The sequence below is a fragment of the Dendrobates tinctorius genome, unplaced genomic scaffold (assembly GCF_039654945.1).
Source record: "Dendrobates tinctorius isolate UK_male_01 unplaced genomic scaffold, ASM3965494v1 ptg000144l, whole genome shotgun sequence".
NCBI lineage: Eukaryota > Metazoa > Chordata > Amphibia > Anura > Dendrobatidae > Dendrobates > Dendrobates tinctorius.
In genome coordinates, this window is record NW_027361811.1 from 3124724 (window position 1) to 3148886 (window position 24163).

The following is a 24163-nucleotide window of genomic DNA, read 5'->3' on the forward strand; positions in this document are numbered from 1 at the left end:
ACGAAAAAAGTCTCAGAATCAGCGGGATACATTGAAGCGTTCCAGAGTTATTACCTCATAAAGGGACAGTTGCCAGAATTTTAAAATTTGGCTTTGTCATTAAGGTCAAAATTTCCCCAATCTCTAACTGGTAAATGGACATGAACCTGTGATTGTCTGATCGCTTCTACTGTATAAAGCAATACCACAGTATGGCTGTATATAGTAAAAATCGCTATCTTCTGTGACACCCAGCTGCAGGCTGGACAGCACATAGGATATCATATGACAGGCAGCGGGGCATTCAGCTGGCCCCTGGCTGTCATAGCAGCCCATCGGCTTTCAGTGATCACATCACATGGGAGCCAAGGGACGCACGCCAAAACTAAGGTCTGGGCTGGATCACGGCACCTAAATTCCGCTGTCAGCTAATAACAGCAGTATGTAAGAGGTTAACGCGCCAATCACTGCTGTTAGAGGCACATGCCAGCTATATAATATAGCCGGCATCTGCTTTGTGTAGAGTGGACTTCTGAGCCCATTCCAAGTCCCTGACCTGCTCCATGACAGATATATAATTTCAAGGGTTAAGAGTTTAAATGCTAAACTAGATGGGCATTTCCTGAAGGAAACACATGGTGCTTGAACAGTGCTGCCAGCTTTATAGCAGTGTATCAGGTGTCGACTGTAAGAAAGTAAAGTTAGAATATGAATGTTGTGTATAGCCACTTTGGCACATTCGGCACCTCAGTAGCCACTTTGGCCACTTGGTAGCCACTTTGGCACATTCGGCACCTCTGTAGCCACTTTGGCCACTTGGTAGCCACTTTGGCACATTCGGCACCTCGGTAGCCACTTTGGCCACTTGGTAGCCACTTTAGCCATGTTGACACATGCTGCCACTTTGGCTCTCCAGGCCCCTCAGGGGCCACTTTGGCACACTGGGCTTCTAAAGCAACTTTGGCGTCCGACTGCAGGGATGGCGAACCTTGGCACTCCAGCTGTTGGAGAACTACAACTCCCAGCATGCCACAACTGCTGCCGGTTGCAAGGGCATGCTGGGAGTTGTAGTTTTACAACAGCTGGAGTGCCAAGGTTAGCCATCACTGGGTGGGGTGTTATGAATGAGTCACCGTAGGAGGCAAAAGCAGAAATACAAGCTAAGTCCAGAAAACCAGAGAAGTTGGCAACTATCAGATTGCAGACCCCTGAACCTATCAACACAACTAGCAGTAGCCGTGAGGGGTTCCTACGATGCCCTAGACCCCTCGATCACAGCCGGAGAATTACATAGGCCTAAAGAAAGAAAGGGGAAATCTAAACTGCCCCAGAGCAGACCCCAAAGCAATAGGCAGCCCCCAACATATAATGACGGTGAATCAAGATGAAAATACTAACACAGACAGAAAGATAGACTGAGGAAAGACGGGGCCCAAAACTACCTAGATAGCAAAGGACAGGAAGGCTGCTGTCTGCAATCTGCCAAAACCCTATCAAAGACATAAGCCAACAAGCTGATATGAAAAAGGCCCTGAAGCAGCTAGGCTTCAAAAACTAAATCAGCACTCAGGTATTTTCAGAAGACAGAGCTAAATGAATTCAGCACACCCCAGCAGGGAATGGCAGAAATCCAGAAAAACAAAGCAAAAACAAAGTCAAAGCACAAAAGCAAAAGGCCGAGCAGCAAACTTAGCTCTAGAGGAGCAGGAATTCAGACTGGTCTCCAAGGATCCCACAGAGAAATCACCCGCAGGGCAGAAGGGCGTCGGCAGCCTTATATCCAGTCAGTAACTCCACTCAGCCAGTCATAATCATCAGCCTCAGGTGTTTGATAATCAGGCTCACTACCTTTCTTTACCAGAAAAGGGAGTTCCTCGGGCCTCAGTAATGAAGGGGAAAATGAACTCACAACAGTGGGGCTTTTCAGAAGCCATTGGCGCGCTGCACCTTTAAGAATCAGCAATCTGTCAGCTTCCATTAGCTAATTCTGGTCATGTGTGGAAGCTGCATTTGCATAGCTGCCATCTTTGTAAGGTCACTGCACCTGCGCTGTGGCTTCAATCCATGTCAGTTGGGGGGTCATGGAAGGGTCGCCATTAATTCTTATGGGAAAATTTTTGCGTAAAATGCGATTTTTTAAAAAAAAAACTACAAATCGGATCGACTCCATAAATACATAGCATACCTTTCCCCACCGAGGGCTTCGAAACGCCACCTGAACGGGGTCTCTGCACTGAGCGGTTCAGGCCGCATTAATTGCAGAAAATGCGGAGAAGAAGAAGTAGAATAATAATAATAAAATATAAGAAATCGGATTACAATATGTTGCTTGAATCTAGAGCAGGGGTCTCAAACTCAATTTACCCGGGGGCCGCTGGAGGTAGAATCTAGGTGAGGCTGGGCCGCATCAGGTTTTCCACAAGAAAAGCTCTTACAAAAACATTCAAATGTTATCAAATAAAAATAAATTGACAAAATCATAAGAAAAAAAATAAATCAATCAGTCATAAATAAATATAATGAAAATGATAATACAGCAGATATAGAAGACTGAAGAAACCACATATAGTTGCTGACTAGAGAAATGTAATTATTATTATTCAGATTCAGATGTCTGTATTAACAGTTCTTTAACATTTAACTTTCTGAACATGAATGGAACATTGAACATAAACTGTTTAGAACATGGTTTCTTCTGCCTACTTCTTGCTGCTAGAGATCTGGCAGCGCTTAAGGGCATGTCAGATTAAGCGATATCGCTAGAAATATCGCTATAACTTGTGACGTTATAGCGATATTGCTAGCGATATCGCTATGTCTGATACTTACCTACAACCCGCTCCTCCGCTGGTTATCGCTGATCGCGCGAGAACAGGCTGGACTGTTTCTCGTCGTCAGCTTCCTGCGGCGCTTCCTGCTGTGACGACGAGCGACGCGTGGAGCCGGGCGGGAGGACGCAGGATCGCCTGGTGTGACAGGTAAGTAGCGACCCCCGTCCCCAGCGGTGTCGCTGGTGAGATCTGCCTGTGTGGCAGCTCACTAGCGACCACTTAGCGATGTACCAGCGATCCTGACCGCGTCATATCGCTGGTCGGGATCGCTGGTACATCGCTAAGTGTGACAGTACCCTTACTCTCTCATAGCCGAGCCACATTTGGCTTAAGGGAGGAACCAGTTGAGACCCTCAGTAGGGCTTGAAGATGCTCATCAGTAAGTCTGGACATGTACTTGGACTTATTGAAGTTCAAGGTAGAGAAGAGCTTTTCGCACATGTATGTGCTCCCAAAAAGACACATGGTCCACTTGAACATTCGGGAAAGCTCAGGGAAGCTGGGGGGGCAACTCTCTCAAAAATTGCCCGAGCTTGTCTGCTTTTCCACTCACCTCCCTGAACTTGGATTTGAGTTCAGAGTTGCACTGCAGGTCAATGAGCTCCATTTGAAGCACTGGCGGGGCATCGTGCACATCAAAGGAGAAGGGGACCGCAAAAATTTGAAATGTGGCTCTGTGCGTCTTGAAGTCTGCAAATCTGTGATCAAATTCCTCCTGTAGCTTCAAAATGACATCCATATACTCCTCACCACTGAATGGTGTGCCTGCTTCCATGAGTGCCTTGCATGATGGGAAATGGCAAAGGTTTGTCTGTGAAAGCTGGACTTTCCATAACATAAGTTTTGCAGAGAATGCTCTCACGTTGTCATAGGCAGCACTGACAAGTTGCCCCTGACCTTGTAACTTCTTGTTCAGTACATTAAGCTCATGTGTGATATCAACAAAAAAAGCTAAGTCCGTGAGCCATTTTGGATCACTTAGCACAGGAACAGCAGCCCCATCTTTCTCCATGAAGGCTTTCACTTCCGCTCTCAACTCAAAAAATCTCTTCAATATGTTTCCCCTGCTGAGCCAACGTACCTCAGTGAAGTAGAGCACATCCCCATATTCTGATTACATTTCCTCTAAAAAAGCACGAAACCTACTGTGGTTTAAGCCCCTGGATCTGATTTGGTTGATGCATTTCACAACGAAAGACTGATCACATTGTCAAACTTCAGGCATTTGCTGCAAAGGGCCTGCTGATGGATAATGCAGTGCAGAGCAATGACCTCCTCCACACCTTCCTCTTCCGGTTTTTTGTAACAAGTGCCACCAGTCCATTTTTCCTCCCTGTCATTGATGGCGCTCCATCAGTTGTTATTCCAACAAACCTCCTCCAAGGTAAACCGGCATTGTCAATGGCATCACACAGCTGGTGAAATATCTCCTGAGCGGTGGTCTGGCCATGCTTTGGAATCACTGTGAGCAACTCCTCTATGACTTCAAAATTGTCATCAACAACACGGACATAGATTGCAAGCTGGGCAGTGTCGGTGGTGTCTGTGGTCTCATCAAGAGCGACTGATTATACACTGAAACATTTTGCTTTCTCACACAGTTGATCATAAATGTCACTTGACACGTCAGAAATGCGCTCTGCTACGGTGTTGGCAGAAAGGCTGATGTTGCTAAACTGACCATTCTTTTCTCGACAGACAATACTTGCAGCCTGTAATATGCACTTTTTTACAAATTCAGCTTCTTTGAATGGCTTTCCTGCTTTAGCAATCGTCTCACTAACCACGTAGCTAGCTTCGACTGCTGCTTCATTCTCTTTGGTTGCTTTCCTAAAGAAATCTTGTTGCCTCAGTAGATATTATTTAAGATTAGCAATCCGGTTGGCTCTTTCATCTCCCTGGTATTTTGCATACTCCTTAGCATGTCTAGTTATGTAGTGACGTTTCAAATTGTATTCTTTGTGCACTGCAACTTTCGGGGTAATGGCGCAAGTTCACAATAAGGCCGGCTGATGTCCCGCCTCCGAGAGCAATATACCGCCCCATCCCACCGCTCATTCTGAACCCGGCGCACCTGAGTCTATGGCGCGGTCCGGTCCCTGCTCGGCTGATCCTGCTGCATGTGTTGTCAGTGTGACTCATACGCCTTGCCTGCTGACAGCAGGCTGCTGTGACTGTCTAGCCATCATCATACTCACCTCCTCCTGCTGCAGCTCCTATGGTCCATCTTCTTCCTGTATGAGCGTGCGGTCACACGTCACGTGGTACTGCTCATTAAGCTCATGCATATGGGCGCCACGCCTATGGGAGTGGAGTGGCGTCCATTTTTATGATCTTAATGAGCGGTACTACGTGTGACTAGGATTTCACATGCGAGACTGGCCATGTTTCTCGCATGTGTGATCCCGGCCGAGGTGAGGGCCGCAAACTATTGTCCTGAGGGCCCATGAGGTGAGGGCCGCAAACTATTGTCCTGAGGGCCGCAGTTGGCCCGCGAGTTTGAGACCCCTGACCTAGAGGTTCAAGCACCATAATAATTATAGAAAGAGTAACTACTAGTTGTTACAACTTGTGGCTGTGGCCATGCACAGCTTTGACTCTATGCACTCAGTTGTAGGGACAAACCTCCTTTGTCCACATGTCCAGATGTTACATTCAGTTGTCAATTTATTCATCATTTACAGGAAGAGTATTTACTCCAAAATAACCCAGCGTAGCGTGGTATGAAAGGGAACACAAGTATTTACTAAATCAGTATTTTTTGTGTCCTGTAAATTACTATTTCTGAGGCCAGAATATTACTTTATTTTCTTACTGTGTTTCCAGATTAAGAATATGGCTAATTGTCCTGAGTACAAATGTTAGTTTAATCTTTCTGAATCCACTGTATAAAGTTTGAATGTTGATTTATATATTCACATGAATCAGTAATGGACAGTGCACAGTTGCATTAAAAATTCTTCACCCCCCCCCAACCCGCCATTAGGTTTATTATTAAAATTTACAAACATTCAAAGATCAAGAACCATATAAATGGCTCATAAAGACTAATATAAAGTGGTTTCTTCAAATTCAACACAAAATGCCACTTTTAATGACTACTGCCATCTCAGAATTATTTAACCCCTTCATGACAAGTGTCTTTAGTACTAATTAGAGCACACTTTGGCAGTTGTTACTTGCTGCAGACATGATACAGAGCCAGACACTAGATTCTAGCCATGTTCGAGAGGAGTCTTGCCCTCATGGGCAATGTTCTATAAAATCTTGAGTTTGTGTGCTTCAAATTATTTCTTCAAATCTCACCAAAGATTGTCTATGGGGTTCAAGTTTAACGACCGTGCTGCCATGTCGTGAATCTTCCATGTGTTTGTCTGAAATAAAGCCTACGTGATTTTTGAAGTATGTTTGGGATAATTGTTCTGTTTGAGGGTCCAATGCCATCCAGACTTCAGCTTCCTCACAGAATAATTCATGATGCATTGTCTTAGGATTTCATGATAACTGATAGAATCCATCTTGCCCTCCTCTTGCTACAAGATTCCAGTGCCTGTATATAGATTTGAGTACATCAGTGACAATTACTAGTTAATTTGGTGTTACTTTTTGCTAAGACTGTTGCATTTTTTATGCTGTTTTAAAAAATCTAAGTTAATCGTACATTCTTGTTGAAGATTAGCAGAACGCATGTGGAATTTCAGTGTAATGATGTAATGTTATTTTGTTACATAATTTATCCAAATTGGTCTTCTATATACCTTGTACTCAGTCCAAAATTTCCTATTTCTAAATGTTCCTATTTTCAGGCTACAACCTTGCAATCCATAATGACTCTTTCATCAGTTTCTTAGCTAACAAAAAAAACATTCTGGCTAAATGCCCTGACAGCTTAATTGTAGACACTAAAGAAATGCCTAACCTTCACTTTTTGCCTTTTTAGAATTAAATGTCAACTCATGTGCACTAATGCCTAAAATCTGTCTTTCCTTCTAGAAGTTGAATGGTCTACTGACTTTCTAACATGGCTTTCAGCAGTCACTAATCCCTCATTTGGAATAAGCCTGTTACAGAAGTTTCTTCTACAGATGTCTACATGTTTGAAGTCTTGCTATCACTAAAACACTATCATTGTTGTCTTCACAAATTAATCATTGTAATATGTTATTTTTTTAGGGTGAAGCTAAAGCTGTTTATGAATGGTTGGTCTCACTCCGAAGAAGTTCATCCATTTGTTCCATGTCATTTCATAAAATATTCGCTGGTGAATCAAATGCATGGCATCCATGTACCCTGCAGTTGATTAGACATCTCTGTGTCACTTTCATTCTATTCTGTCCTGAGTGTCAGAGTGTCGCCAAGGACTGTATTTCTCATGTGAGTGTCAATGTGTAACAAGTATTCATGTTGCCAGAAGCAATCACTAGTTTTGGTCCAATGACTAATAAAACATTTTATGTTTTTTCAATATATAGTTAGGTCCAGATCTTAAGCATGTGAAAGGCAAACTCGATGTGGTTGAGATCTGGTGATTGACTTGGTCATTGCAAAATATTCCACTTCTTTGCCTTAAAAAATCCTGGGTTGCTTTCGTAGTATGTTTTGGGTCATTGTCTATCTGTACTGTGAAGTGCCGTCCAATCAACCTTGCTTCATTTGGTTGAAGCTGAGCAGAAGGTATAGCCCTGTACACTTCAGAATTCATGCTATCACACTGCCTCCACCATGTTTTACAGAGGATGTGGTGTGCTTTTAGATCGTGAGCCATTCCAAGCCTTCAACATCCTTTCTTCTTCCCATATTCTGGTTGATATTAGTTTGATCTGTCCAAAGAATGCTTTTCCAGAACTGGGCTGGCTTCTTTAAAAAGATTTTGAGCAAAACCTTATCTGGCCTTCTATTATTAATGCTGATTAATGATTTGCACCTTGTGGTGATCCCTCTGTATTTGCTTTCATGAAGTCTTCTCTTTGTTAGACTTAGATACTCAAACACCATGGAGAGTTTTCTTCACTTGGGTGGATGTTGTGAAGGGGTTTTTCTTCACCATGGAAAGGATTTTGTGTTTATCTACCACTGTTGCCTTCCGTGGACATCCAGACGTTTTGAGTTCCCAAGCTCACAACTGCGCTTTTTTTTTTTTGCAGAATGTACCACACTGTTAATTTGACCACTCCTAAAATTTCTACTATCTTTTTGATGGATTTCTTCTATTTTTTCAGCCTAATGATGGTTTGTTTCTTTTCTATTGAGAACTCCTTTGACTGGATGTTGTGGGTTCACAGCGACAGCTGCGAAATGCAAATGCCACACCTGGAATCCGCTCCAGACATTTTATCTTCTTCATTGATGATGGATTGATGAGGGAATAGCACATGCATACCATTAACCCCTTCAAGATATCGTAATTTTCCGTATTCCCGACACTTCTTCCAAGAGCCATAACTTTATTTTTCAGTCCACATAGCCATTTGAGGGCTTGTTTTTTGCGTGACGAGTTGTACTCGTATCATGTGATGCACTGGAAAGCGGGAATAAAATGACAAGTCCATTACAATTGCAAAAAAGTGCAATTCCACATTTGCTTTTTTTTATTTACCATGTTCATGTTCACTATATGGTAAAACGAGTATGCAGATACAAAACATGTGAAGTTTTTGTTTTTAAATAGTGAAAAAAAATTTGGGCTGGTTGGGAGGATTGTAATGGAAGGTACAGGGGTCTTCAGTAAACCCCCATCTGTCATAACAACCCAGCGGCTCCCCACCTTGACTTCACAGGTGTGCCAATGGGAGCATAGAACGACGAGTCCCCTCTGCCGGCGCGTGTTAAATACCAACTTTTAAACAAGAGGTGAGGCTGTTGCGGAATTAGAAAAAGTCATTAATGTAACTTGCTCAAAAAATGTTATTTGCCAGTAAATAGGCATTTTTTGAATGATAAATCCTGTCATAATCCCTTACCCTAATGGCATATTAGACGGCCAATGAAATGGGACCGAGATCAGACACAGTGCTCAGACTGACCAGTCGCTCTCCCGAACCGAATGTGACAGATGCATAGAAATATATGAAGCTGTCATTCTTGGATCTCTAGAGTCACTGGCCAGTCCGAGCATTGCGTTCCGATGTCTGTCTGACTTCGCCCTACCATAGAATGAGTTTTTACTTTGTTTTTAATGGAACTTGTAAGCCAATTACCATTTAACTCTGATATGTGATGAGAGGGGTGACAAATGTAATGTTAGCTAGCAGACTTATTAAGCAGAATGACTTGAAACAGGCTTTAGCCTCCTTATCTAACTTGGCAGAAAATATTTATGACTTTCTGTTAATGAATTTGGAAAGAAAGGTCTGTCAAATTTGTTTTTCTTTGGAGTTACCCTTTAAAGAGGACCTGTGGCCAGTTTTTTCTTCTTCGCCTCATTGGGGGACACAAATACTGTGGGTGTATGCTTCTGCCACTAGGAGGCTGACACTAAGTGAAAAAAAGAGGTTAGCTCCTCCTCCGCTGTATACATCCTCGCCCCTATTGCGGGCGGAAATCAGTTTTTTGCTTAGTGTCCATGGAGGTACACGTCTGTTTTTTTTCTCCAGACTTTTTTCGTCTTTTTCCATGAAGATGTGACAGGGGCAACGGATCCTATTGAAAGGGTCCGATTTCCCAAAACCAACGGGCGAGCACGTGCGAGTGTCACTCCACTTATCCTCTCCCACGTCGTGGGACACAATGCTGGACTTAGCTCTGACCACCCCTAGGTATTGAAACCATGGGCTGTACAGAGGCACAAGACTAGTCCGTGCGGCCCCCACTGCTCCACCAATGCTTAGACTGCGGTGCTGCAAGGCGGTGGACGGTCCCTCCCCTCACCCCCTGAAGGGGTTAGATGGAGCTAGGGTGCCTGCACCGTCCTATTTTTATCAAGGCCCCCTCACATACCTGCGCTCAGGCTGAAGAGGATCATCGGTGAGGAGAGGGTCTGGGAGGGCTCCTGCAAAGATCTCAGGGCTGGAGCCTCCAGCCGGCGGAAGCCACCGGCCATGCAAGGCTGAGGGTGCCTGGATCCGTCAGGCGGCGCCGCGCAGTTAGTGGCGCCATGTTTTTTGTGTACCACGCCTCTCCCGGTCGGGTAGGGGAAAAATTGAGGCCGCGGCCGGAAATTCCGCCCCTGGGGTCGCGCGTCACTTCCGGCGGCCCGCCCCGCACTGGGCGGCGGCGAACAAATTTAGGCCTGGCTTCAGAGCGCGGCTAGGCCGCAGAACGGAAGCACTGTCCCTAGAGTGGTTTTACATGCTGGCTCACTCCCACAGCTGGTGGCGCGCGATTTGAAGGAAGCAGCCAGGGCGTGGGGGCGCAGGACTGAGGTAAGTGCTGCCCAAGAGGCCACACTACAGGGAAAATGAGGTGCACATTCCCAGCAGCGGACATATAGCATGTCTGAAAAAGCAAAGACGCACATGTTCTTTTACGCTACATGCATCTCTTGTCGGGCTGCGTTTCCGCCGGCGCAGAGCAAGCGATTATGTGAAGCCTGCGAATCCGAACGTGCCCAGGAGCCCTCCCCTGCGACCATGACCAATGTGTCAAATCCCCCAGAGTGGGCCCTATCACTGTCACAGTCCATGGCGTCGCTTACGAGAGCAATAGAGTCCCTTCAAGCCCCAGATAGGGGCAGGGACAATGGCTCACCGGCCTTAGAGGGAAACTCCACCTCACAAAAGCCTCCGGCCTGCAGGGGCCGCTCTCACTCCAGGCAGACCCCGAGGAAACTAATCCACATGGTGTCGCCCAGTCTATCCGGTGCCTTGGCATCCGTAAGCTCTGCTTCTCGCTCCCCGTCACGAGTGGTTGATAGCGAGCAGACCTCAGATTGTGACTCAGATGAGCCCCTTGACCTGGACACTCCAGGGTCACGTGAAACAGTGGACAGCCTCATAGAAGCCGTCAATCAGACCCTGGGGATTGAGGATGATCTCGCAGCAGCTACGGGGAATAAAGTGGCATTTAAGCGAGTGAAGCGCCCGCACAGAATTTTTTCCTCTCACCTGGAGTGTGAGGACATAGTGCAGCGGCACAGAGAACGTCCAGACAGGCATTTCTCGGGTCAAAAGGCACTCGAAGCAAGGTATCCGTTTGATCCGGACCTCCGTAAAAGATGGATGGAATCCCCGATGGTGGATCCTCCGGTTTTGCACCTAGCCACTAAGACCCTGCTATCTGTCCCTAGTGTTTCCTCGATTAAGGATCCCACGGATCGCCTTATAGAGAGCTTAGCTCCCTCAGTATATGAGGCGTCAAGGTCAGCACTTGCTCCCTCGTTCGCAGCAACTTGGGTAGCCAAGGTTATAATATCATGGTCAGAAACATTAAACAAGGTCGCGCAGGAGCAGGATCTACCTGCAGAGATTTCGGAGGTCGCAGGTCAGATGGCGATGGCCGGAGACTATGTAATTAATGCATCTTTGGATGCGGCCAATTGCTCGGCACTTGCTGCCGCTAATGCAATTTCTATCAGAAGAGCCCTATGGTTAAGGACATGGTGAGCCAAGTTTTCTAAGAAGTCCTTGACTTCCCTGCCTTATCAATGCGGCCACCTATTTGGGGAGAAGTTGGATCAACTTATCTCCGACTCCACAGGAGGAAAGAGCGGGTTTCTCCCTCAATAAAAGATCAAACCGCTTTTTCGTCACCCGTTTCAGGCCCTTTTTCGGGCCTTTCGCAACACCGGGTGAACTACAGCGGCCAATTCCGCCGCCTCAGGCCGCCCCAACCAGGATAGGGAGCGGCAGGTCTCGTATAGAGCCAACTCATTGGGGACAATGCGTACTCAGCAGCCCAGATCGAGCGGATCCAGATCCCAAAGATCGTCGGCCAAATGACTCGAGGCCTTTACCAGATGACACAAGCAAGGTGGGTGGCCGCCTACTCTGGATTTTCCACGTCTGGGCCAATGTCGCTCACGACGCATGGGTAAAGAAATTGGTGGCCTCAGGATACAAAATAGAATTTGTCAGATACCCTCCAAGATGGTTTTTTCTTTTCCGGCTTCCCAGGGTGGATGCCCAGGCAAGGGCTTTATTGGGAACCATCAAATCGCTCCAGCACAGCGGAGTCATTGTGCCAGTGCTGGAACACGAAAAAAATCAGGGGTTCTATTCCAACCTTTTTGCGGTTCCCAAAAAGGACGGGTCTGTCAGGCCTGTTTTGGACCTGAAGCTTCTGAACAAATTCATCAGGATCTGACATTTCCAGATGGAGTCTCTCCGGTCAGTCATATCGGCCATGGAGCAAGGAGAATACTTGGCCTCAATAGATATCCAGGACGCATATCTGCACATTCCCATTTTTCCTCCTCATCAGAGGTTTCTACGCTTCGCCATCAGCGATCTACATTTTCAGTTCGTAGTACTACCCTTCGGGCTAGCTGCGGCTCCCAGAGTGTTCACAAAGGTTATGGCAGTTGTCATGGCCATACTGCATTCTCGAGGCATAGTCGTCTTGCCTTAGCTGGACGACCTCTTGGTCAAAGGCCCTTCAATACGGGCATTCGAGGAAAATGTCAACATCACGCTAGATACTCTTGCCCGCTTAGGGTGGTTGGTCAATGCGAAGAAGTCATCCCTTGTGCCAGATGAAAAGATCTTCCTAGGAATGATTCTCGACACTCGCTGAGGGTTGGTAATCCTCCCTCAGGAAAAGGTGCAAGCGCTCCGGCAGGGAGTCCGGACACTTCGTCAACCAGTCCCTCATACCATCCGATCCGGGATGAGGAGTCTAGGGAAAATGGTGGCAGCAATGGAAGCGGTACCGTTCACCCAGTTCCATCTTTGCCCTCTGCAGCATGCCCTTTTGTCAGCTTGGGACAAGAATCCCTTCACGCTCGATCGGCAGTGCCGAATGTCCTTTCAAGTCAGGCAGTCGCTCGGAAGGTGGTTAACCAGTTCCTCTCTGACCCAGGGGAAACCTTTCCCCCAGACCATTGGTTGGTGATGACAACCGACGCCAGTCTCCTCGGCTGGGGAGCAGTGTTTTGCCACCACACGACCCAGGGACGTTGGTCGCCACAGGAGGCACGCCTCCCGATCAACTTATTGGAGATACGAGCAATTCAGCTGGCTCTGCAAAAGTTTCATCACTTTCTAGCAGGCCGCCCTGTCCGGATTCAGTCAGTCAATGCCACGGTGGTGGCTTACATAAATCACCAAGGGGGCACCCGCAGCAGAGCAACCATGCGCGAGGTGGGGCACGATCCGCAGTGGGCCGAAGCAAACCACTCGGTGATTTCGGCTGTCCACATGCCGGTCGTGGAAAATTGGGCGGCAGGGTCTTGCGTCCAGAGAGTTGTCTCTACATCTCAAAGTCTTCCGGCAGATTTGTCAGCTGTGGGGAACTCCGGATGTGGACCTGATGGCGTCCAGAGTGAACGCCAAGGTGCCCACATATGTCGCTCGGGCCAGGGACCCGCAGGCAATCGCTGTGGACGCGTTGATTCTGACATGGAACCAGTTTCGCCTCCCATACCTATTTCCCCCGCTGCCACTACTTCTGAGGGTCATCAAGAAGATCAAGACGGAAGGGGTTCTGGCGATTTTGCTGGCCCCAGACTGGCCCCGTCGAGCGTGGTACGCAGATCTAATGCAGCTGCTCGTCGACGTTCCTTGGCGCCTGCCAGAGCGCCCAGATCTACTTTCTCAAGGGCCGATTTGCCACCCGAACTCAAGGGCCCTATGTTTGACGGCATGGCTGTTGAATCTTGGATTCTAATCCAGGCAGGGTTTGGGAGCAAGGTGGTCGCTACAATAATTAGCGCCCAGAAGCCTGCTTCAGCACAAATTTACCACCACACCTGGAAGGTGTTCTTTGCTTGGTGTCGAGGCCACGGTGTTTCTCCGCTGAGATTCTCGATCCCCAACATCTTGACTTTTCTCCAATCGGGCCTAGACTCGAGCTTAGCCCCAAGTTCCCTCAGGAGACAAATATCGGCCTTATCCGTCCTGTTCCAGCGCAGAATTGCTACCAATCTGCAGGTGAAGACTTTCATCCAGGGAGTCTCCCACTTGATACCTCCCTATAAAACGCCTATGGATGCTTGGGACCTTAACCTTTGTCCTAAGTATTCTGCAGGAAGCTCCATTTGAACCGCTTCAGGATATCTCCTTGAGGTAACTTTCCTGGAAAGTGTTGTTCCTAGTGGCCATCACTTCTATCAGGCGGGTTTCAGAACTGGCAGCCCTATCCTGCCAAGCCCCGTTCCTCACTTTCCATAAGGATAAGGTGGTGCTCAGACCAGCCCCTCCTTTTCTGCCGAAAATCGTGTCCTCTTTTCACATTAATGAAGATGTTGTCTTGCCTTCATTTTGTCCAGCACCGGTGCACCGTGTGGAAAAGGCTCTTCACACGTTATACCTGGTAAGAGCCCTCCGGAGGTACGTGTCGAGGATGGCACCCTTTCGTCAGACAGACACGCTGTTCGTGCTCCCCGAAGGGCGCAGGAAGGGACTCGCTGCCTCAAAATCGACCATAGCCAGATGGATTCGTTTGATTATTCAGGAGTCTTACCGCATTAGAGGCACGCCGATTCCAGCAGGGATCAGAGCACACTCTACTCGGGCAGTGGGCGCTTCGACACCAGGCTTCGACGGAACAGGTTTGCAAGGCAGCAACCTGGTCCAGCAATGCACACATTTGCCAAACATTATAATATCCATGCTCAGGCCTCGGCGGATGCGAGCCTGGGTAGAAGGATTCTCCAAGCAGCGGTGGCGCACCTTTAAACAAGAGGTGCATGTAGCTTGGATCGGTGAGTCAATCTCCCACCCAGGGACTGCTTTAGGATGTACCACAGTATCTGTGTCCCCCAATGAGGCGAAGGAGAAACATGGATTTTTGTGATAACTCACCGTAAAATCCTTTTCTCCGAGATGCTCATTGGGGGACACAGCACCCATCCTATTAGCCAGTTGGCTCTTGTTTTGTTTAAATTTATATGCATTTACTAATTTGATATAAGGGTGGTGTTTTGGACATGTTGCACCTGTATTAGGGCTGATTTATTTTGTTGTCCTCCTACTGCTTTGGCACCAAACTGATTTCCGCCCACAATAGGGGCGAGGGTGTATATGGCGGAGGAGGAGCTAACCTCTTTTTTTCACTTAGTGTCAGTCTCCTAGCGACAGGAGCATACACCCACAGTATCTGTGTCCCTCAATGAGTATCTCGGAGAAAAGAATTTTACGGTGAGTTATCACAAAAATCCATGTTTTTATGTGATTTTATTCTTGCTGCTCCGAGTATGTAATTATTTAATTTTTTTAATTATGGCATATGGTTTCAGAGATGCGTACCCCTTTAGGGATAACCTACATGTATGTGGGTAGGTAGGATCTTCCTATGATTAAAACCGCTATAGGAGGAGTGCTCCGTCAGATGGCCTTTGTATACAAATATCAAAGACTGACCGTCACGTCCAAGCAGAGATTTAGGTGTGAACAGGTGCATACTAAGAGTAGCCACCTCCATATATAATTAACAAATAAGGTTGCACTCTGTAATGCTATAGTGTAATGATGCCAAATCTGATTTATATTTGATTTACCAATTTTGATGAGTTATTTAATCCTAATTTTATTACTTTGCCAGGATTAGGATGCATTTCTGAATATACTGTAGATGTTGGAACTATTGAGATATATACCGTATTTTTTGGACTTTAAGACGCAACGGCTCATAAGACGCACCCCAAATTTTCAGATGGAAAATAGGGGAAAAAAAATTAATGCGTCTAATGGGAGTCCGTCTTACAGTCCAAATTCAGCTTACCGGGGGAAATCAGTAGCGCTGGTAGAGCGTGTTCACAGGAGATGTTCGGTGGTTGCGAGTGATTGCAGTTATTTATTCTAAAGGGCATGCACCCGAATATTAAGTTGATTGTGCCAACAATTTTGTCCTGCCCATTTTAGAAGTTTGTGTGTGAAATCATGTCCAATTTTTTTTTTCCTCTATTTTTTGTGTTGTACCAATACACACAAAGGAAATAAACGTGTAGAACAAAATAAGTGTAATTCAACACTTTAGGCCATGACACTATATATATATTCTTGGCTCTCTACAATGTCAACAGTAAATTAAGAACCTTCCTCAGAAACTCAGTGGGGCTATGGAGAACAACATTGAAAGTCAACTCAAGACAACTCACACAAGTGACCATCAAATGTGGCATATACCAAGGTGATGCACTGTCCCCATTGCTGTGTTGCATAGGCTTGAACCTCAATCAGATAAGTACAGAGTCTGGCTATGAATACAAGTTCAAGAGTGAAAGCACCATCAGCCACCTCCTTTACATGGATGAGGTCAAGCTGTGTGCGAAAAATGAAGGAGACAACAGTTCACTGAACCACCTGACAAGGATCTACAGTGAAGACATAGAGATGTCCTTCAGACTGGAGAAGTGTGGCCAGTTGGTAATAAAGAGAGGTAAGGTAGTCAAGACTGAGAGTGGAATTACCAGCGGGACACATAGCAGATGTACAGACATGCTACAAGTACCTCAGCATCCCACAGGGCTACGGTAACCATGATGAGGAGGCAAGGAAAGCAGCAACATCCAAATACCATCAAAGGGTAAGACAGGGCCTGAAGAGCTAGCTCAATGGTAAGAAAAAAATCTGCGCCATCAATACATATGCCCTTACAGTTATCAGATAGCCTGCGGGCATAGTGTGCTCGCCAAAAGAAGAGATGGAAGATGCATATGTGAAGACATAAAAGCTCCTCACAATGCATGGAGGTTTCAACCTTAAAGGGGGTTTTACACTAAGCAATATCGCTAGCAATATCGCTAAAACGTCACTGGTTTTGTGACGTTATAGCGATATTGCTAGTGATATCGCTATGTGTGATACTTACCAGCGACCGGCTCCCCCGCTGCTCATCGCTGATCGCGCGAGAATGTCCGGCTCCATTTCTCGTCGTCTGCTTCCTGCTGGGCTTCCTGCTGTGACGTCCAGCGACGCGTGGAGGCGGGCGGGAGGACGCAGGATCGCTGTGTGTGAATGGTAAGTATCGTGCGCTGCGTCGCTGCTGCATCGCTGTGAGATCTTTCTGTATGAAAGCTCACTAGCGATCATTTAGCGATGCACCAGCGATCCTGACCGGGTCGGATCGCTGGTTGGATCGCTGGTGCATCGCTAAATGTAAAAGGGCCTTAAGTCTAGCTCCCAAAGATTGTATACCAACATAAAGGAGGGTGGTTGAGGCTTGATAAGCATCCAAGCCACCATCACGGATGAAGCAAGGAGTGTCCAGGAATACATCAGAAAAATGGCACCAAAAGATGAGATGTTGAGAGAAAGCCTAAGGCAGCAATAACAACAGATCTGGAAGGAAGAACAAGACTATAAAGTGCCAGGCAAGACAAGCCGCCGCTGAATGGGATGCACCATCGACAGATAAAGGAGGTGGCTGACATTGAGAAATCCTACCAATGGCTGGAGAAAGCTGGACTCCGAGACAGCACAGAGGCCCTAATCATAGCAGCACAAGAGCAAGCACTAAGTACCAGATCCATAGAAGCAGGAATCTACCACACGAGACAAGACCCAAGGTGCAGACTATGCAAAGAAACCTCAGAACCATCCAACGCATAGTGTCAGGATGCAAAATGCAAGCAGGAGCAGCGTATATCGAACGCCACAACTAAGTAGTGGGAGTTGTATACAGGCACATCTGCACAGCATATGGGCTAAGCCCGTCTAAGTCCAGGTGGGAGACCCCATAAAAAGTGGTAGCGAATGAAAGAGCAAAAATCCTGTGGGACTTCAAGCAGGTATTGGCTAACCAATCAGACATTGTGATAGTAGACAAGGATCAGAAGACAGCAATGATAATAGATGTGGCAGTACCAAGTGACAGCAACATCAGAAAGAAGGAATATGAGAAGCTGGAGAAATACTAGGGCCTCAAAGGAGAACTGGAGAAGATGTGGAAGCTGAAAGCATCAGTGATTCCAGTGGTGATAGGAACACTTGGAGCAGTAACCCCTAAGTTGGAAGAATGGCTACAACTGATCCCAGGAGCAAAACTCTGTCCAGAAAAGCACAATGCTGTCAAACTCCTATGCCTCTGGTAGAGCACCCCAGAATGAGAAAGGACAACAAAGACCACCTCCATTGGGGGTGAGAAGGAAGTTTTTATATATATTGTGGGAGCTCGGCTCACTCAGCTGCTTTCCAAGGTAGACACAGGGACGCTTTTTATTAAAGTCTCTGGGTAGTTTATTGCTTCATAAGCCTTAAAGCCAAAATAGTAACACAAAAACAGCCTTTCTGGCACAAATGAAAAATAAAAAGTCCATACAAAACTTCCCTATATGGCTCCAGCTTCTGGGACAAACACACTGCAACTCCCATTGTAGCGTGAATCTGGAGGCTTCCTTCCTCCAAACAGACCAGACAGAATAAAAACTAGCTGGAAATTTAACTCCCTCCAGCCACACCCTTGAGGTGGAGATACGGTGAGTAGTCATTCCACCCATCTCTTAGACCTATGCACAATAAAACCCAGACTCTGGTAAGGACTGGTTTTACTCTCAGCACATACCATGCTGGAGGGAAACTTATGGGTTTCAAATCACGCAGGATAACCTTTGCGACACATATCGCCCCTCACATACGGGGCCAGTGACCCTGTCACATATTCATCCCCCCTGCTCAAACTCAACCTCCAACCTAGTTAGGTAATACTTCATCTTATCCATGGCCCATTTTATAGCCAGACACTCCTTCTCGACAATGGCATAAAGTGGGCATGAAAAGTATTCAAACCCCTTTTAAATTTTTCACTTTGCTTCATTGCAGCCATTTGGTAAATTAAAAAAAAGTTCATTTTTGTCATTAGTGTACACTCTGCACCCCATCTTAACTGAAAAAAACAAATGTATAAATTTTTGCAAATTTACTAAAAAAGAAAAACTGAAATATCACATGGTCATAAGTATTCAGACACTTTGCTGAGACACTCATATTTAAGTCACATGCTGTCCATTTCCTTGTGATCCTCCTTGAGATGGTTCTACTCCTTCATTGGAGTTCAGCTGTGTTTAATTAAACTGATAGGACTTGATTTGTAAAGGCATACACCTGTCTATATAAGACCTCACAGTGCATGTCAGACCAAATGAGAATCATGAGGTCAAAGGAACTGGACCTGTAGCTCAGAGACAGAATTATGGCAAGGCATAGATTTGGCCAAGGTTACAAAAGAATTTCTGCAGTACTCAAGGTTCTTAAGAGCACAGTGGCCTCTATAATCCTTAAACGGAAGAAGTTTGGGACCACCAGAGATCTCCTTAGACCTGGCCATCCAGCCAGACTGAGCAATCGTGGGAGAATAACCTTGGTGAGAGAAGTAAAGAAGAACTCCAAGATCACTGTGGCTGAGCTCCACAGATGCAGTAGGGAGATGGGAGAAAGTTCCACAAAGTCAACTATCACTGCAGTCGGGCCTTTATGGCAGAGTGGCCCGATGGAAGCCTCTTCTCAGTGCCAGATAAATGAAAGCCTGCATAGTTTGCTAAAAAAAAAAAAAAAAAACACATGAAGGACTTCCAGACTATGAGAAATAAGATTCTCTGGTCTGATGAGACGAAGATAGAACTTTTTTGGTAATAATTCTAAGCGGTATGTGTGTGTTGAATACCAGGCACTGCTCATCACCTGCCCAATACAATCTCAAAAGTGAAACATGGTGGTGGCAGCATCATGCTATGGGGGTGTTTTTCAGCTGCAGGAACAGGACGACTAGTTGCAATTGAAGGAAACATGAATGCGGCCAAGTACAGAGATTTCCTGGATGAAAACCTCTTCTAGAGTGCTCTGGACCTCAGGCTTGACCAAAGGTTCACCTTCCAACAAGACAATGACCCTAAGCACACAGCTAAAATAACAAAGGAGTGGCTTCAGAACAACTCTGTGACCATTCTTGACTGGCCCAGCCAGGGCCCTAACCTAAACCCAATTGAGCATCTCTGGAGAGACTTGAAAATGGCTGTCCACCAATGTTCACCATCCTGCCTGATGGAATTGGAGAGGATCTGCAAGGAAGAATGGTAGAGAATCCCCAAATCCAGGTGTGAAAAACTTGTTGCATCATTCCCAAGAAGACTCATAGCAGAGCTAGCTCAAAAGGAGTACTCAATACTGAGCAAAGGGTCTGAATGCTTTTCTTTGATGAACTTTTTTGAATTTACCAAATGGCTGCAATGACACAAAGAGTGAAAAATTTAAAGGGGTCTAAATACTTTCTGTACCCACTGAAGTTTATCTCGCAAGACGAGATCTTCTGGCTCAGATACAGGATGGAATGTTCTCCATTTACTTCCTTAGACAGCACGGCTCCCAAGCCGACTTCTGATGCATCTGCCTGGATCACGAATTCTTTGAAGGCTGATACGACCAGAAAGAGATGTTTACACAGAACCCGTTTCACACTAGACCTTGGAAAACAAGGTCCCAGAGTCTGGAGGAAGAGTGGAGAGACGGACAATCCAAGCTGCTTGAGGTCTAGTGTGAAGTTTCCACAATCAGTGATGGTTTGGGGAGCCATGTCATCTGCTGGTATAGGTCCACTGTGTTTTATCAAGACCAAAGTCAGCGCAGCTGTATACCAGGAATTTTTAGAGCATTTCATGTTTCCCTCTGCTGACATGGTTTTCGGAGATGGAAATTTCATTCTCCAGCAGGACTTGGCAAGTGTTCACGCTGCCAAAAGTACCAATACCTGGTTTAAAAACAACAGTATCACTGTGCTTGTTTGGCCAGCAAACTTGTTTGACCTTAATCCCATAGAGAATCTATGGGGTATTGTAAAGAGGAAGATGAGAGACACCAGACCCCACAATTCAGATGAGCTGAAGGCTGCTATCAAAGCAACCTGGACTTCCATAACACCTCAGGAGTGCCACAGGCCGATCGCCTCCATGCCATGCCGCATTGATGCAGTAATTGATGCCAAAGGAGCCCCAACCATGTTTTGAGTGCATTTACTGAACATACATTTCAGTAGACGAACATTTCGGATTTTAAAATCATTTTTTCAAGCTGGTGTTATAAAGTATTCTAACTTACTGAGATAATGAAGTTTGTGTTTTCATTGGCTCTTAGTCATTATCAACAACATTAAAAGAAAATAGGAAAAAAACATTTTTAAATAAAATGGTAGTGCGTCTTATAATCCGTTTTAACAGTAGCTTACTTGGGGGCGGTGGAGCAGGGTCACAGGAGCCATGGTCGCTGCAAGAGGAGGGTGGCGGCAGGAGTGGGGTGATGTTCTCACAAGGGTCGCTGATTGAGGAGGTCGTCGGCAGCGGGGGAGGAATGGGGCGATGATGCAGGCCCCGTCTTCTCTGAAGATGTCGGCGCTGGTGAGCGGAGGTCCCCTCTCCCGCAAATATCCCTGCGGTGGGCTTCCGAAAAATGGCCGCCACAGGCAGCGCATACACAAATTGAGATCTTGAGCAATGAGATCTTGTCTCGCGAGATCTAAATCTGTGCATGCGCAGAGATCTTTAGAGGGGATGGGGCCTGCAGCATCGCTCCAGTCCTCCCGCCGCCCACCTCCTGAATCCGCAACCATGGCTCATGTGATCCCACTCCACCGCCGTTGACACCAGGTAAGATACTTTCGGATTATAACACGCACACCTCTTTTCCCTCCAAATTTTTTTGGGAAAAAGGTGTTTATTATAATCCGAAAAGTATGGTATACTACCTGAAGAGCCCGGCGCTGCCCGGGCATAGTATGGTAACTAACTGTGGTTAGTTATAGCAAATTATAATTATCCTCCATCCCATAGTCCCGTGCCCATATACCCATCATACATATCCACGATCCCATAGGCCCGTGCCCATATACCCATCATACATATCCTCCATCCCATAGTCGAGTGCCTATATACCCATCACACATCCTCCATCCCATAATCACATGCCCATATACCCATCACGCATCCTCCATCCCATAGTCCCATGCCCATATACCCATCACACATCCTCCATCCCATAGTCAACCATTATGACATCATAATGAGCGGTGGGGCTTGCAACCTATGATGACATCAGCGTCGCCAAGGCAACAATTATGACATAATGAGGGGCGGGGCTTGATACACACACACACTTTTTCCCCATTATGTAGATAGGGGCAAAATTGGTGAATTGGAACGCGCGGGGTTAAAATTTTGCCTCACCACATAGCTTAGGACGCTCTCGGGGTCCAGACGTGTGACTGTGCCAAATTTTGTGGCTGTAGCTGCGACGGTACGGATGCCAATCTTGGACACACATACATACAGTACATACACACACTTGAGCTTTATATATTAGATGTATCAAATCATTCTGCTCAGTTTCTCCTTCTCTATACCATGCTGGTCCACAAATCGGCCTGCATGTACAATGTGACCGGTTCCCTTTAAATTTATGTTCCTTTTTTAGTTGCTGGCTGGAAATCTTTACATTTTTGCACATTCAGACTCTTGTAGAGATTACTATAAATTTGTTTTCTAGGAATTTGTCAGATCGGAATCTGTTTTCATAGAAGAAACAATAAAGCAGACTTACAATGTAAAACAAAGTAAGGAGAAAGGTTACTGCTTATGCGGATATGAGAATGCTTTTTCTTTTTGCTGCCTATCGCTACCAATTTTGGCTACAAAACCTTTTATTTCAAGACTCCAAGTGAAGGTCACATTCTGATAAAATTGTAGCGAGCCAGCTCTTGCTTTGGGAAGATTAATTGGGAACATGAATATTGTTTGTGTTATGGTCGTATTTTTGCTTATTAGTATTTGGGAAAGCACGCTGCATATTTGTGGAATATTGAAAGGCGTTTGAGGATAATGTTACTTGTTTCCTTTCTCTCAGATGACTCAGACACCGGAAGCTGCCAGTGAAGTTTCTGACGTACTGGCTCGTACTTTAAGCAGACTAGATATTTCAGGAATGGAAAGTCAGAAGATAATCACGATCGTGCACGAACTGCTGCAAGACTTCTAGCGTGAAGCAGAAAAGCAAGACTTAATGTTCCTTATAACATCACCGCATACAGGTTGTATCACTCTCTAGTGGCCACCGGCAATTGATGTCTCTTGGCACTAATTTGTCCATGTCGCTTTTTCCTGTACGAAAATGGAGCTATTTCTTCACAGCTTTGACTCAAGAGAGTTGCTTATTTAGAATGCAGATGTCAGGAAGTTGCTGGTGACCAGTTTAATATTAATGAGTGGTTTGGCATTTTGGCGTCATTTTAAAAAAAAAAATATTTGTTGTGGATTTTTCACATATCCATTTGGAAATAAAATAAATGTGATATTACCCTGACTTCTTACTAAATACTGCATTTGCAAATAAAGTGTGCTTTGGAATAATAGAAATGTGAATCATTCTGTTTAAGAAAAAACAGTCCACAACATTGAAATTGTAGCCCCAAGAAGGAAAAGTCATGAAATAATGGAAAACGTAAGATCTATAGATATGTAAATGATATGCAAATTATGAAAACATGAAAACAAAACTTTCCAAACATTTTTATTTATTCATTATCAAGTATTAGCTCCACATGTAGAAATACAGTGGCATGTAAAAGTGTTGGCACCCCTGGTCAAAATTACTGTTATTGTGAACAGTTAAGCAAGTTGAAGATGAAATGATCTCTAAAAGGCGTAAAGTTAAAGATGACACATTTCCTTTGTATTTTGAGCAAACAATCTATATATATATACAGTGGGGCAAAAAAGTATTTAGTCAGTCAGCAATAGTGCAAGTTCCACCACTTAAAAAGATGAGAGGCGTCTGTAATTTACATCATAGGTAGACCTCAACTATGGGAGACAAACTGAGAAAAAAAAATCCAGAAAATCACATTGTCTGTTTTTTTTTCCTTTTATTTGCATATTATGGTGGAAAATAAGTATTTGGTCAGAAACAAGCAATCAAGATTTCTGGCTCTCACAGACCTGTAACTTCTTCTTTAAGAGTCTCCTCTTTCCTCCACTCATTACCTGTAGTAATGGCACCTGTTTAAACTTGTTATCAGTATAAAAAGACTCCTGTACACACCCTCAAACAGTCTGACTCCAAACTCCACTATTGTTAAGACCAAAGAGCTGTCAAAGGACACCATAAACAAAATTGTAGCCCTGCACCAGGCTGGGAAGACTGAATCTGCAATAGCCAACCAGCTTGGAGTGAAGAAATCAACTGTGGGAGCAATAATTAGAAAATGGAAGACATACAAGACCACTGATAATCTCCCTCGATCTGGTGCTCCACGCAAAATCCCACCCCGTGGGGTCAGAA

General features: G+C 45.5%; 1 protein-coding gene across 3 annotated transcripts in view; it reads left to right on the forward strand.

Annotated features, from left to right (window-relative positions):
- FANCC (FA complementation group C) overlaps nt 1-23185 on the forward strand; it is a 342843-nt gene extending 319658 nt beyond the window's left edge. For 2 of the 3 annotated variants that reach the window (XM_073545963.1, XM_073545961.1), the window contains 2 exons: nt 6984-7184; nt 22730-23185. In XM_073545963.1, coding sequence (XP_073402064.1) covers nt 6984-7184; nt 22730-22861 — 333 coding nt within the window. In that variant the 3' untranslated portion in view covers nt 22862-23185. The remainder of the gene's footprint in view (nt 1-6983; nt 7185-22729) is intronic. The other variant, XM_073545964.1, reaches the window with a different exon arrangement.
- Nucleotides 23186-24163: the final 978 nt, after the last annotated feature.